The sequence below is a fragment of the Sus scrofa genome, chromosome 13 (genome assembly GCF_054392235.1).
Source record: "Sus scrofa isolate SSC_HxYL_T2T_F1_AM1 chromosome 13, Sscrofa_HxYL_maternal_Yorkshire_Landrace_v2.0, whole genome shotgun sequence".
NCBI lineage: Eukaryota > Metazoa > Chordata > Mammalia > Artiodactyla > Suidae > Sus > Sus scrofa.
In genome coordinates, this window is record NC_139395.1 from 39308933 (window position 1) to 39323177 (window position 14245).

Genomic DNA, 14245 nt, shown 5'->3' on the forward strand with positions numbered 1-14245 from the left:
AAATCAACCTTTGCATCTAGATTTTCAGACTTATTCCTATGAAGACAAGTAAAGCATTCTCATAATTTTTAAAAAGACATCTGTATATAGTACTTCTCTATTATCAAGGTTATAAGACTTCTCCCTCTTTGTTGATCACAATTGCCACATATTTGTCTATTTTAACAGTTTTTTAAAAGACGAAAATTTGATTTTTTTTTTTTTTGGTCTTTTTGCTATTTCTTGGGCCACTCCCGCGGCATATGGAGGTTCCCAAGCTAGAGGTCGAATCGGAGCTGTAGCCGCCGGCCTACGCCAGAGCCACAGCAATGCGGGATCCGAGCTGTGTCTGCGACCCACACCACAGCTCACGGCAACGCCGGATCATTAACCCACTGAGCAAGGGCAGGGACCGAACCTGCAACCTCATGGTTCCTGGTCAGATTCGTTAACCACTGCGCCACGACAGGAACTCCCCAAAATTTGATTTTTAACTTCCCAATAAATTATATTGATCACTACTCTTGTTTTGCCCAATGTATTAACTTCTGCTTTTCTCATTTTTTTCCCATGTTTTCAGACTTTTCTTGTTCTTTTTCTAATTTTGAGTTGAAATACAGTCCATTTATTTTCCATATTTTCTCATAAGTGCAACTAATACTACAAAGCTTCCCCTAATACCACTTTTCTTTTTTTTTTTTTTTTGTCTTTTGTCTTTTTGTCTTGTTGTTGTTGTTGCTATTTCTTGGGCTGCTCCCACGGCATATGGAGGTTCCCAGGCTAGGGGTTGAATCGGAGCTGTAGCCACCGGCCTACGCCAGAGCCACAGCAACGCTGGATCCGAGCCGCGTCTGCAACCTACACCACAGCTCACGGCAACACCGGATCGTTAACCCACTGAGCAAGGGCAGGGACCGAACCCGCAACTTCATGGTTCCTAGTCAGATTCGTTAACCACTGCGCCACGACGGGAACTCCCCAAATACCACTTTTCTTAAGTTTAGATGTAAATTGCTTTTTTAAAAAAATAAATTCATTCTTTAAAATTCACAATTTCTGGGAGTTCTCCTGTAGGTTCAGGATCCAGTGTTGTCACTGCAGCGGCTCAGGTCACTGCTGTGATGAGGGTTTGATCCCTGGCCCAAGAACTTTTATGTGCCTCAAGTGTAGCCAAAAAAAAAAATTAATAATTTCAATTTTGACATTCTATTTAATCTAATAATTAATTACAAGCATATACTTAAAACATTTCCAGGTAGTTTATTTTTTCTACCTTCTTTTATTAATAACATAATTTATTGAATTTTGGTCAGAGAGTATGTCCTATATAGTTTCTACATTTTAAATTTTATGGAGAGTATCTTTATGAAATAATACAATAACAGATTTTTACAATAATACATTTTTATAAATATGTTGTGGGTATTTGAAAACAATTGATATGCTTTGCATTAGGTACAAAGTTTTACATATATCTCTTGAAGCAAATTCATTTATTATTAAAATATCTGTAGCTAACTTTCGTTTACTTGATATGTCTGTATCTGAAACAGATGTGTTACTGTAACCTATTAGGACTGCAAATTTGTCAATTTCTCCACCTTTTCCTTTTTTGCCTTATCTACATTTGGCCAAGTTGCTAGGAATACAAAAGTTTGTGACTCATATTCTTGGTTCAGTGTAACTTTAATCCAAATGAACTATTCTTCTTAGTCCTGTTTAATGTGATTCTTCTTGAATTCACTTTTTCTAATAATAATATTGTTAGACCCTACTTTTTAACTAGCAGTTGCTCCCAATAACTTTTTCAATCTTTGTCATTTGACCTTAAATGAGTTATAGATAGCAGCTAGATGAAGTTTTGCAACCATTTTTAATTGAAACTAAAGAGGTTGCCTTTTAAAAGAAAAATACAGGAGTTCCTGTCGTGGCACAGCAGAAACGAATCCAACTAGGAACCATGAGGTTTCGGGTTCAATCCCTGGCCTTGCTCAGTAGCATAAGGATCCGTCATTGCCGTGAGCTGTGGTGTAGGTCACAGATGTGGCTCAGCTCTGGCGTTGCTGTGGCTGTGGTGTAGGCCGGCAGCAACAGCTCCGATTAGACTCCTAGCCTGGGAAACTCCCTATGCCATGGGTGTGGCCCTAAAAAGACAAAAGACAAATTAATTAATTAATTAAATAAAAATTTGAAAAATAAAGAATAGTACATTTAAACTTGTGATTACTGATAACTATGTAATTTTACATCTTTATTATGATTTAATGCTTTAAACTTACTATATGATTTCTTTTAGCTCTTTTTATATCTTTTCCTGTTTTTTGTTGAATTGAGAAATGCATGACATTTCTATTCTTCTAGAAATCACTCAAAATATTTTACCATCTTTACATACAAATATGATTTAGACATATCCGTAATTTTTACTTATATCTTTATACACCTCTATTCTTTTATCCTATGTCTTTCTTTTCCTTAGGGTTTTTTTCTGGAGTGTGTCATCAATATTGTCCATGGGAGAAAACTTTCCGATTTTTTTAAACATCTTGAAAATGCCTTTATTTTGTCTTCCTTCCTAAACATTATTTTGCCTAAACTTAGGATTTCAGGTTCAAAAGCTCAGAATTTTTAAAATATTTCCTAATCTTTAATATTCTAGTGGTGCCAGTGTTTAAGCAATGCAGCTTCCCCCATCAGCTGATTGCTAGGGATTTTTTTTTTCTTTCTTTTTTTCTTTTTCTGGCTGTACCCATTGCATGCAGAAGTTCCTGGGCCAGGGACTGAACTCACACCACAGGAGCAGCTCAGAGCAGCAACCCAGGCCACTGCATTGACAATGCAGGAGCCCTCATCCACTGAACCACAAGACCGAGTTCTACAAAACTCCCTAACTGATTTCTGTTTTTGTCCTTTAGGAGGAAAGAAATGTTTGATCCATTGATGGCACATTCTTGTTGTTTAGTGCTGGATTAGTCTTCCCTCAAATAAATCTTTTCTGCTATCATTAAGGATATTTTGATAGTGAAGATACTGAGTTAGCCATCTTGAGCCAGTTACTATTCCCCTCTTTTTTTTTTTAAATTTTTTAATTTTTTTTTTTTGTCTTTTTAGGGCCGCACCTGTGGCATATGGAGGTTCCCAGGCTAGGAGTCTAGTTGGAGCTGTAGCTGCTGGCCTACGCCAGAGCACAGCCACACCAGATCAGAACCGCGTCTGCAACCCATACCACAGTTCGTGGCATCACCAGATCCTTAACCCACTGATCAAGGCCAGGGATCAAACCGGTAACCTCATGGTTCCTAGTCGTATTCGTTAACCACTGAGCCATGACGGGAACTCCTCCCCTCTTTTTAAAGATAGTGTAGGAGTTCCTGCTGTGGCACAGTAGTGGTATTGCTGCAGCTATGGTCTAGGTCGTAGCTTGGGGCTCAGATTTGATACATGGCCTGGGAACTTTCACATGCCATGGGCGGGGCTGAAAAAGAAAAAAAAAATAAAAACTAAAAATATAACGTAACAATTGTGTAACCCTTTAATTTTAATGACCTATCATTCAAGTTCTCACTGCAGGTAAGTAGATTTCTGGAGACATGATTTTACTTTTGGCCTATGCAAATACTCATAATAAAGACTTTTCCTCTAATAGAATTCTATTTTCAATGATAAAAAGGGTTAAATCCTTAATTTACAATGTTCTCAAGCATTTCATTTATATCACACTTTGCTAATATAACAATCCACTGTTGACGATAATAAGTTGAGATTTTTAACTGACTTTTTCTGACCTAGACACTAGATCTGGGTCCTCCTGGATAAGGAGTCCCACGTATCTCAAGAACTGTCCTGCATTAAGATCCCTGTTGAGTCATCAGCAGCAGCTGGTGGGAAGTGTGACCTCCAAGATGTTGAACTCTGAGTGCAGCAGCTGGTGCCATTGGTCAATGATGCTCACTGAAGCAGGAAACTCGAGTACATATCGTCACAAGACCACCACAACCAGAAACCTCTGGATGGATGAGGACCCTAGGTCCTCACCTGTTAGCATGTCTTCATGACTAGACAAGATAAGAAACAGCTGCATTAAAACCCACCATTGTCTTTATGGCAGGCAAACTCCTGGGGACACTGTCCACTACATCACAGTGTACCCTTTATGAGAGCCCAAGAAAAACACCTCCTGTGGCTCAGGGCCAGGCAGTCATTCCTCCTGCGCAACTGGTATGTTTTCATTCTGTAGATGTACAGATTTTCTAACTGATTTTCTCTTTGTCCGAATTATTAGAAAATTAAAAGCTAGATCTAGGATCTATCTTTAGTTTGGGGGCTTTCATTTTTCAACTATTCTAACTTTTTATTTTTTATTCTCTGTAGGAGATCTAAACTCCCTTTGGAAATAAGGCAGGAACTAATCACCTTAAACTAGGCTGGAACTATTTGGAACTAAAAATACTAGATTTTAAGCACGTTAATTTGTTCCTTTTATAACTTTACATATAGGTCAAACCCTTTCACACTAAACCAGCACTGTCCGATAGAAATAGTATGTAAGCCACATGTAATCGGAAATTTTCCAGTAGCCATATTTTATTTACTTATTTATTTTTCTTTTTAGGGCCGCACCTGCGGCACACAGAAGTTCCTAGGACAGGGGTCAAACCAGAGCTGTAGCTACCGGCTTAAACTACAGTCACGGCAACACAAGATCCAAGCCGAGTCTGCAACCTACACCACAGCTCACAGCAATGCCAGATCCTTAACCCACTGAGCAAGGCCAGGGATCGAACCTGCATCCTCATGGATACAGGTCGGGTTCATTACTGCTGAGCCACGATGGGAACTCCTAGTAGCCACATTTCAAAATGAAAAGAAACAGGTGAAATTGAGACAACCGAAGTCTTTGAAAGCTCAGTATGTACTTTATACTGAAAGCTCATCACAACTTGTTCCAGCTGCACTGCAAGTGCTCAGTGGCCACATGTGGCTAGTGGTTCCTGAATTGTACAGGTCAGGTCTAAGCATAAAGGATCTGAAATGATGACCATAGTGTCGGGGGAGTTTTCCAGGTTATAATTACAAATGCATCTGACCTATATTCGTAGTTGGCTTTGATTGAAGATTTCTGAGCTCCTGGGAGTTTCTGAAGCAAATACTAGGTATAAGAAAGTATAAGATCTTCTGACAAGGGTAATGACCATGCAAACCCCAAGATTTTTGGATCTTTCTTAGCTTCTCTGTGGCTTTTTTTTTTCCCCTTGACTGGACCATCCTTGGCTCCTTCTAAGAAACAACATAATATAAAATGGTTTGGGACATCTGCTAAGAAAGAAAGAAAACAAACACATTTGGTTTATTCTGAACTTCATCCAGAGAGTATTAAAAATGACCTTAAAGTGTGCTAATAAAGGTACAAAGTCAAAGGGCAGAAACACTGCAGGTGTAATCAACAAATGAACAACAAAATTTTGATTCTCGTTTTAGAACCAGCTCTAAAATTTTACACTTTAGTTTGGATAATAAAAGTGTTGTTCATTTAAATCATGAGTAAAAGACCAAAAATGGATTTAGATACCTGAGAATTGAGAATTTGATGTTTTTAGACAAATTATTTAACCTGTAAAAGCCTCCATTTCTACCTGAGTATAGAGTAACAACTACATCAAAGAATGGCTACAAAGATTAATAATATTATGTATAAAGCTTACAACCAGCTAATAGTATGCATTCAATAAATGGTACCTATCGTTATAGTTGATCACAAAAGATTATTAAATTCAAGTATTCCTAACCTGGGGTCTGCAGATTCTTGGTCCATGGCTAAAACTGCGGGGGGTGGGAGGGGAAGGGATTCCTAAAATTGGATGGGAAAAAAGACTACCTACATTTTCACTAATCTCTCGCCAAAATCTAGCTTTTTTTCCATTATGAATGCTGTTAACATCCCAGAATTATCTGAAGGATGTTCAACTTGGCACCAATAGAAGCTACAGATATTTTTATATTACACTTCTGATGCTACAGACATCTCAAAGTATCTTTTCCTTGGCACCTTTTTGAAATTCCAGCTGTTGTTAGACCTGCTATTAGATCTTGTTAATTAATGCATTAGTAAAGAAGTAATACTATGTTATCAATGTACTGTTTTTAACTTTAATGTAATAGGTTTCCTTTGTAATCCTACATGTTTTATTTCTTAAAGCATGATTCTGAGGGGTCTATAAACTTTCACAAGTCTGCCATGGCACAAAACAAGGTTAAGAATCCCTAACTTTTTAGTCCATATTTGCTTTCAGAAAATCAACCAAGTTTGACAATTGACCACCTGCCTGGGTGAGCCTATTCTCATGGCCTCAGGTTTGTTTTTCTGTGTATAGTTTGTTAGGGAGATATTACAGTTCTGGTACCTATCAGTTAACCTTCCTGTTCTGTGTTCAAGTTGTCAAGCTGGTTTTCTGGTATGTTCCATGGAGCTCGGGGATATACTTGGGCCCCCACTGAAGCTAGGCAGTGGTTCTTAACTGCGGTCCCAGACCAGTAGCATGAGCATCGCCTGGCAGCTTGCTGGATTTGCAAATTCTAGGGTCATGCCCCAGACGTCCTGAAACAAGCCCTGGGGAAATGCCCACTGGAGTTTGAGAATCACCGCGCTAGGCAATCTGAGGGCGGTCCAATCCTGAGCGAGAGACTCTCATATCGACTTTTCAGAGGGACTTACAGAGCTCCTGCAACCGAGCGAGGCAGGAGGTGGGGAGGTAGGGGAGGTGCTGAGGGGCTGCCATCGAATCGAAAGCCGGGGCTACGAGCCTTGTTTTGGTCCTCTAACCCAGATTTTACTTACATTACACGGGGCCTCGAGGGTGACTGATGATCATCGCCCCCCTCAGCACCAAACCCTCTGCGCAGGCACTGTACGGCCAAAGAAGGGGACTCAAGGGAGAACCTGCGAGCGCCCCACGAAAACTGCTCTAGACCTGCAGGTTCGGGCCAGTTGGGTCTGCAGCCCGCTGGACCTCTCCCAGCCCCACCGCCTGGAGCTGGGGAGCGCACTCCCTGCTGGGAATTGAGGTCCCGTAAGCCTGCTCGCCCCGAGCTTTCCGGGGTCTCTCGCGTTATGAAAACTACAAGTCCCAGAGCGTCTGGCGCGGGAGGGTCACGTGTGGGGCGGCGGGCGCGGCTAAATAGTGTCCGTCCGCCATTTTGTGGGAGAAGCCGCAGCGCCGCCTCTTCTCTCGCGTTCTCGCATCCGTCGCCGCCGCCTCTTCCTCCGCCTCCTACTTCGCCTCTTCCTGCCTCCTCCCGGCTTCCGCCGCCGCCGCTCCAGCCGCATCCCTACCTCGGGGCGAAGCGTCTCCTTATTTATTTCCGTTTTCTCGCCACTCCAGCCTCCTGACACGGTGATCCGGGCGGGCCCCGCAGGAATTTTATCCCTTCACCGGCCTCACACTAGTATCGCATGTCCACTATCCAGAACCTCCAATCTTTCGGTAAGATCGGGCCCCTCACATTCCCCGCGCGCCTCTCGGCCAGCCGGCCGCCCCTGCCTGTCCCCACCAGGGCCGCTTGCCGGCCCCCCTGGCCCAGAGGGCCCCCAACTGCCCTCCCCGCACCCCGAGTGGGGCTTTGTCTCGGCGCCCGAAAGATGGCGACGGGCCCCTGGCGACCCCCTCCCGGAGGACGGCCCCGGACCCCGTCCCCGAGCCCCGGCCTCGGGCCCCGTGCCGCCCTCTGGCCTGCCCCTAGATTTGTCTGCTCCTCGCTTCTGCCCTCTGCCACCTCTTCAACCCCGATCCGCCTGCAGATCTGCCCCTGCTGCTCTCCGGGGGGAGGCTGGCCCGGAGCTGGGGGATCGGCGCCCATTAGCGGTCGGGACTGTTTGCGAGCGACTCTCGGGGGCGTTTAGTAACAGACGCGGATCAGGCCGCTCATCTGTCACAGGGCAGTGGCCCAGTCTTCTCCGCTCCCGTAGTAATTTGTAAAATTACTCTTGATTGCTGTATATATATCTTTCTTACTTTTTTCGAGGCAGAGTTACGGTTAAATGATTGGAGTGGCATCTGTGAATGTTTCTGTTGTCATCAGAATAGTCGAGATGACGCACATTTTTATAGTGGTTATAAAACTATAAAATCTCTTTTCTCTCATTAGAGGATTTTATTCAACAATAACATTATCTACCTGTAACAACGTTTTTCTGTTCGGGTATCAGTGGACATACGTGTTTAAAATCTCTTTGTGAGAGTACCTTGGAGATTTTATTAATTTTTACCCTTACCACCCCCCCCATCCTCACCTGCAGAAAAAAAAGCAGAGGCACCAGAACCTTCTTCGCGGAGTGCCTAGATGGTAGCGTACCACCTCTCTGGAGATTACTAACTAAAAGATATTTTCCTGCTTTGGATTTTTTTGTATCCTTTTGCAGACCCCTTTGCTGATGCAACTAAGGGTGACGACTTACTCCCGGCAGGGACTGAGGATTACATTCATATAAGAATCCAGCAACGGAACGGCAGGAAGACACTGACTACTGTTCAGGGCATTGCAGATGATTATGACAAAAAGAAACTTGTGAAAGCTTTCAAAAAGGTAAAGGTGTTAGGAGGAAGAGACTAAAATGTAGTTATTGATGCACACCTCTAAATAGGATTACGTTTCACACGTATACTTGACTGTCAATGTGGGTGAAAATGATTAGATCCAAGAAAACTGTTCATGCTCCTAATTAACATTCAGATCTATGGTCTTTCATCTTAAAATAAGATTTACATGGCTCTCAAGCAAAATAAAATAAAAAATGCTTAGTTTCCATGTTCCCAGTAAAAATCATTTTCTCTGTGACCTGCTGATTCATTTTCAAATTAATTCAGGGGTTATAGGAGACAAATGCTGTTTCTTAAATGTAATCAAGTTTACTGAAATAGCTAATTTTAGTCTTAGGGTACAAATAAAATCTCATTGTATTTGACTCAGTTATGTTGAACCTACTTCTCCAGAAATTTGCCTGTAATGGTACTGTGATTGAACATCCTGAATACGGAGAGGTTATTCAGCTTCAAGGTGACCAAAGAAAAAACATTTGCCAGTTTCTCTTGGAGGTGAGTGATTGGGTGCTTTATGTATAACTGAGGTTGTATTGTATTTAAAGGCAATGTGAATTATTACGTCCTTAGTAAAAAATCATGTGAATGAAGCAAATCAGTTACTTCAAATACAAAGTTGGTACTTAATTTGAAGGCAGGAGGGCCAGTTTATTTTGTCATTAGTGACCTGATCATTCCTATGTCCATTTAGGATGTTTTGTGGCATGTCAAGTTATTACAATGTGTGTTGAATTGTTTGTTATTAACCGTTATGCCACAAATAACAGTGTTGCAATAACCTATTAACAGTGATTCTTTTTGGTGACTGCTCTATGTTTTCTTAGGGATGAATTTATATATTATTCAGAGTGATTCTGCTAAATTTTATTTTGCTGCAGGTTGGCATTGTCAAGGAGGAGCAACTTAAGGTTCATGGATTCTAAAATGAACCTAAATACTTGGAGAATTTCTTGAGTAATTTTGTTCTCTAAACCCAGTTTGGCTGCCTCGTGAAATGATTCTCCGCAGTAAATGGACTTTTCATTTATTTAATCATTCAAACTTCCATTCACATCTGCATGATTACAGAAAACATGGGGTATGTAGGCTAGTAACACATAAGAAAATTTCAGTAAGATGGTTAATGAAACCCCGTATTCATCTTAACATGTTTCCAATGGAAAATATTTTGTTTTGAGTGTTTATTTGTTTTATTGTTCAGTTTATTACTTTTCACTTGATTAAATGTTTTTTGTTGTATTAAACCATGTATGTTGCAGCTTAACAATAAAAAAAAAAAAAAAAAAAAACTGAATCCTTTTGTGAGCAGTTAGGCTCCCAAATTTAAGCAAGTGATATACACATATATTTTGTCTTTCAAAATTGGAGTTCTCATTCTGTTTATTCTTTCCAGTTAATTTCAGATGCTGTTAAAGCTAGAGGAGAACCTTTATTAAATGCAACTTGTGTTCTTCATTTACTGACTTAAGAATAGAACAGGAGTATAAACTTAGCCAGAGCCAAGAAATTGTCAGAATGTACTGCTTAAATTTTTAAGTGAGGAGTTTCTGTTGTGGCACAGCGGAAACAAATCTGACTAGGAACCATAAGGTTGAGGGTTCAATCTCTGGCGTTGCTCATTGGGTTAAGCATCTGGTGTTGCCGTGAGCTGTGGTGTGGGTCGCAGACGCAGCTCAGATCTGATGTGGCTGTGGCTGTGGCTGTGGTGCAGGCCAGCAGCTGTAGTTCCAGTTAGACCCCTAGCCTGGGAACCTCCATATACCACAGGTGCGTGCCTAAAAAGCAAAAAAAAAAAAAAAATTTTAATGAAAATGAAGCGTAGTTTAAACTTAATTACTAGCATGTAGAGTTCTTATTAGTTGTATTACTGGGATACCAACACAAGTCCCTCCCTAAGTGCCATATAACACAATAGGTTCCTGACATACACAGGCACTGCCCCACAAAGGTGGGTGGGTAGGTGGTACCACTGTCCTACAGATAGAAGACACTGACGTTGGGGTTGACTTCCCTAGAGTGCCAGAAGGTGACAGAGTTGGGGTGCCAACACAGGGGTTCCAACCAGAAAAGCATTGCTCTTTCCTTAAATCGTTTTGGTATGTATTTCACCAAAGGAATTGGGAGTCACAAGAGATAGTATGGTATGTGGCTGTTGGGGGTAGTACGAGAAATAACAGAATTTGAAGTTCATAATTATGTGATTTCTACAGCTCCATCTCGAGTTCTAGACTTCTCCTTTTTATTGAATCGTGATTATTTGCTGTTACACAAGCCATGTCATTAAAACCATTTAGCTAAGACAGAGAAATGCATCTGTAGTAGCCCCTACCTTATCCAAGGGAAGTACATTTTAAGACCCCCAAAGGGTGCCTGAAACTGTAGACAATATCAAACCTCGAAAATACTGTTTTTTCTTATACTAACGGGTGGGTAGCATATACAGTGCAGATACTCTGGAGAAGGAATGAATCACATCCCACTTGGAGCAGGATGGCCTGAGATTTCATCTCAGCACGCCACCCAGAAAGGTGCTCAGATTAAAACTTCCAAATTGTTTAGAATTTTTCCATTTAATATTTTTGTTTTGAACCATGGGTAACTGAAACTGCAGAAAGTGAAATCTCAGCTAAGGGGGAACTATTGTATTTGTACTTCTTAGCTTAAGGCAGGAGGAAAGTGGTAGTGTGAAAAATGTCTATGACTTGGGTTACTACATTCTTTACCAGCTGAACCCTTGCCCCTGTTTTGATGGTACTGCTTTTGGGGAAAAAATCAGCCCCCAGCAGAGTTTACCTCTTCAATATATTTCATAGTTTTTGCTACTTTCTCAACACATCCTACCTCTAGTCAAGAAAGATGGAATCTTGGAGTTCCTCTCATGGCTAAGCAGAAACAAATCTGACTAGCACACAGGATACAGGTTCGATCCCTGACCCCACTCAGTAGGTTAAGGATCTGGCATTGCCGTGAGCTGTGATGTAGGTTGCAGACATGGCTCGGTTCTGGAGTTGCTGTGGTATAGGCCAGCGGCTACAGCTCCAATTCAACCCCTAGCCTGGGAACCTCCATGTGCCAAGGGTGTGGCCCTAAAAAAAAAAAAAAAAAAAAAGACTGGGAATCTGGAGGAGTTCCTGCTGTGCCACAGGAGGTTGAAGATCCAGTGTTGTCTTTGTGTGGTGTGGGTTCTATCCCTGGCCTGGTGTAGTGGGTTAAGGATCCGGTGTTGCTGCATCTGTGGTGTAGGTCACAGCTGCAGCTCAGATTTGATTCCTAGCCTAGGAACTTATATGTACAGCCAAAAGAAAAGAGTATAGTGTCAAATTTGGTAAGCGCATTTCTGAAAAATGGGTATATAATTTGACGAAGACGACAGAGGTTTGGGAGAATCCTCCAACTTAACTGAGAAATTCTCACTTTTCTACATGCAACATTTTGTAATGATTCCACCTCACATTGAGAGGCGCTATGGAGATAATGTGAGCACTTAACATGCACATTTGAGTGTTGTCTCTACGTCCACTGACATCTGAGCTAGTGCCCAGAGAAGAATTACCTGCTAAAGTGAGATTGAACGAGAAGGTAGGCAGCAGACAAGGGAAACCTTGAAAAATGGGAGAAAAAAGGCCCCTCATCTTAGAACCCATAGATAAGCTCCTCGTCACCACATGTGTCAGGACACTCCCACTAGATGGGATCAAAAGCCCTGAGCAACACCTCACCCTATAGAATTTGTGAGGAGCACCTCTCCTGCTTAAGCCTGTGAGCCCCAGATACCTAATTGGATTTGTCATGTGTAGGGCAGTCCTCATCCTTAACCCTTTACTGGTCTTCAGCAATGCAATGGAAATAAGGAATATCTACGGATTTCTGCAGTTGTACTGAAACCAGCCTAAGGGTAAAGGTGAAATATCACCCTCATGTTGGAAAGCTGTCTGGGAGCCTCAAGAGATTCCTAAGCATGGCTCAATGCTCTTGTCTGCTTCAGTGACAAGAATGACTAGGCTGCATTGTATAATCGAGGAAGGAAAATATGCCTACAAATGCAGCAAAAATAACTAGCCAAATGCTTTCTCGTGCCACCCACACAGGAAGACTGATCTGCAGTTCTGAGTGGTGTGCTTTGATGGTGCACAATGAAAACCACTGAGTAGAGGACTAGGAGATTTGTCCCTGAACCTCCAGACTCCGCAGAGGTCTTAGTGAAGCCGCTAGAAAATTGACCTTTGGTTGAGGCACAGCCTGAGTAAAGTGCTGCCATAGCAACGATGTCTTCTGCCTTTCAGTCTTGGCCTCACCTGAGCAGGGGAAAGCATGGGGGAGCAGCCTGCCCTACCTCCTGAGGAACTCAAATAATAGCTAACCTTTGAGCCATCCCAGAAAGGGGGCAGCTCTGATCACATGGAAGGAACAGTTCTAGTCCCAATAAGGATTCAGTCAACCAAAATAACTTGAGAAATACAGAATGGTAACAGATTCTGTGTGCCTGCTGTCACCAGCTGGGCTCAGCTAATGGAATGGGTAGTTACAGCTCAGGAAAAATCAATCTCGTTAGATTGCCCACGTGGACTTGTTCCATTGGGCCTGTGAGGTTTCCCCACATCAAGCCAGAATTCCACTTGGGAAGGAAATGAAGCAGGCTCTATCTATAACCAAAGAGAATTCTCACTTGCGGTAAACAGCAACCAGCTGCGCTTGCTTGACAGTCAGGCGATAGCTGGGCAATACTGTGCTTGTCTAGGATCAAGGGGCCAAGTGAATCAGCCAGAATTTAAAACATGTAAAGGGCCTTCAGCATTGACAGCTCTTTTCACACGGCTATGAAGGCATTTAGCTCCCTTTTCATCTGGATAGTGGAAGCTTGGGGAAAAGAAAAGTCATAAGTCAGAGGAATGGCTGTTTTTCTTCACTCCTGGAAAACCATTCAGGGTGGAATTAGTGCCACAAGCAGTCCTCAGATGTTCCTAATCCAGGTGTTGTTATGTCAGATGACTTGTGGCCTGTGGGGATTCTCTGGCCTATGTAGAGAACTTTAAGGGCAACTTAAACTTAGCATTGGCAGTGAGAATGCCAGGGTGAGGTAAGCAGCTCACCTATTAGCTCATCAGTCTGATTTTGAACCTAGCAGGAGGAGCAGTAGATCTATCTGCCAGTGAACTAAAAGCATGATCCGAGTCATGGTGGTGCCTTCATCTGAACAACCTGCAGACTTCTTTTCATGCAGAAAGCAATTACATAGAGATAGGAACCATTTATTCAATACACAAAGGAGATAAAAGTTCAAAGCCAAATTCTACTCAGAATCCAAGTGACCTTGGCCCCTGCACTGGGCTTCAGCTGCAGCCCTCTGCTGTAGCTTGGAGGGTCTCTGGGCCTACAGAATGATCTAAATGGAGGCTACCTGAAACCCCCAGGTTTATCTTCATGTGTCCTTCATCCATTATCAGGACCCCAGACCCACCTCCTCAGTCCTTTGGGTAAGTAACAACATATAGTCTGGAGAGCAAAGATAGAATTGGAAGGTACTTTAATCCATGTTAATCATGACAAATTCCATGGGGAAAGCATCACCAAGGATTTAGAAGTATAATCCTTTGGAGTAAGAAAAAGGCCCATCTATTCCCTGGTCACAGACATCTACTCTGAGTGCCTTGTTGCCCTTAACAGAAAGCATT

At 42.2% G+C, this 14245-nt stretch overlaps 1 protein-coding gene and 1 long non-coding RNA gene across 8 annotated transcripts in view; one reads left to right on the forward strand and one right to left on the reverse strand.

Moving 5' to 3' along the window:
- LOC110256427 (uncharacterized) overlaps nt 1-14245 on the reverse strand; it is a 193100-nt gene that overhangs the window by 75702 nt on the left and 103153 nt on the right. The window lies entirely within an intron of this gene.
- Nucleotides 7430-9733, forward strand: EIF1B (eukaryotic translation initiation factor 1B). The gene is given in 4 exon segments (NM_001001635.1): nt 7430-7460; nt 8396-8559; nt 8967-9068; nt 9452-9733. Coding segments are annotated over 4 exon segments (342 nt in total). The 3' UTR covers nt 9497-9733.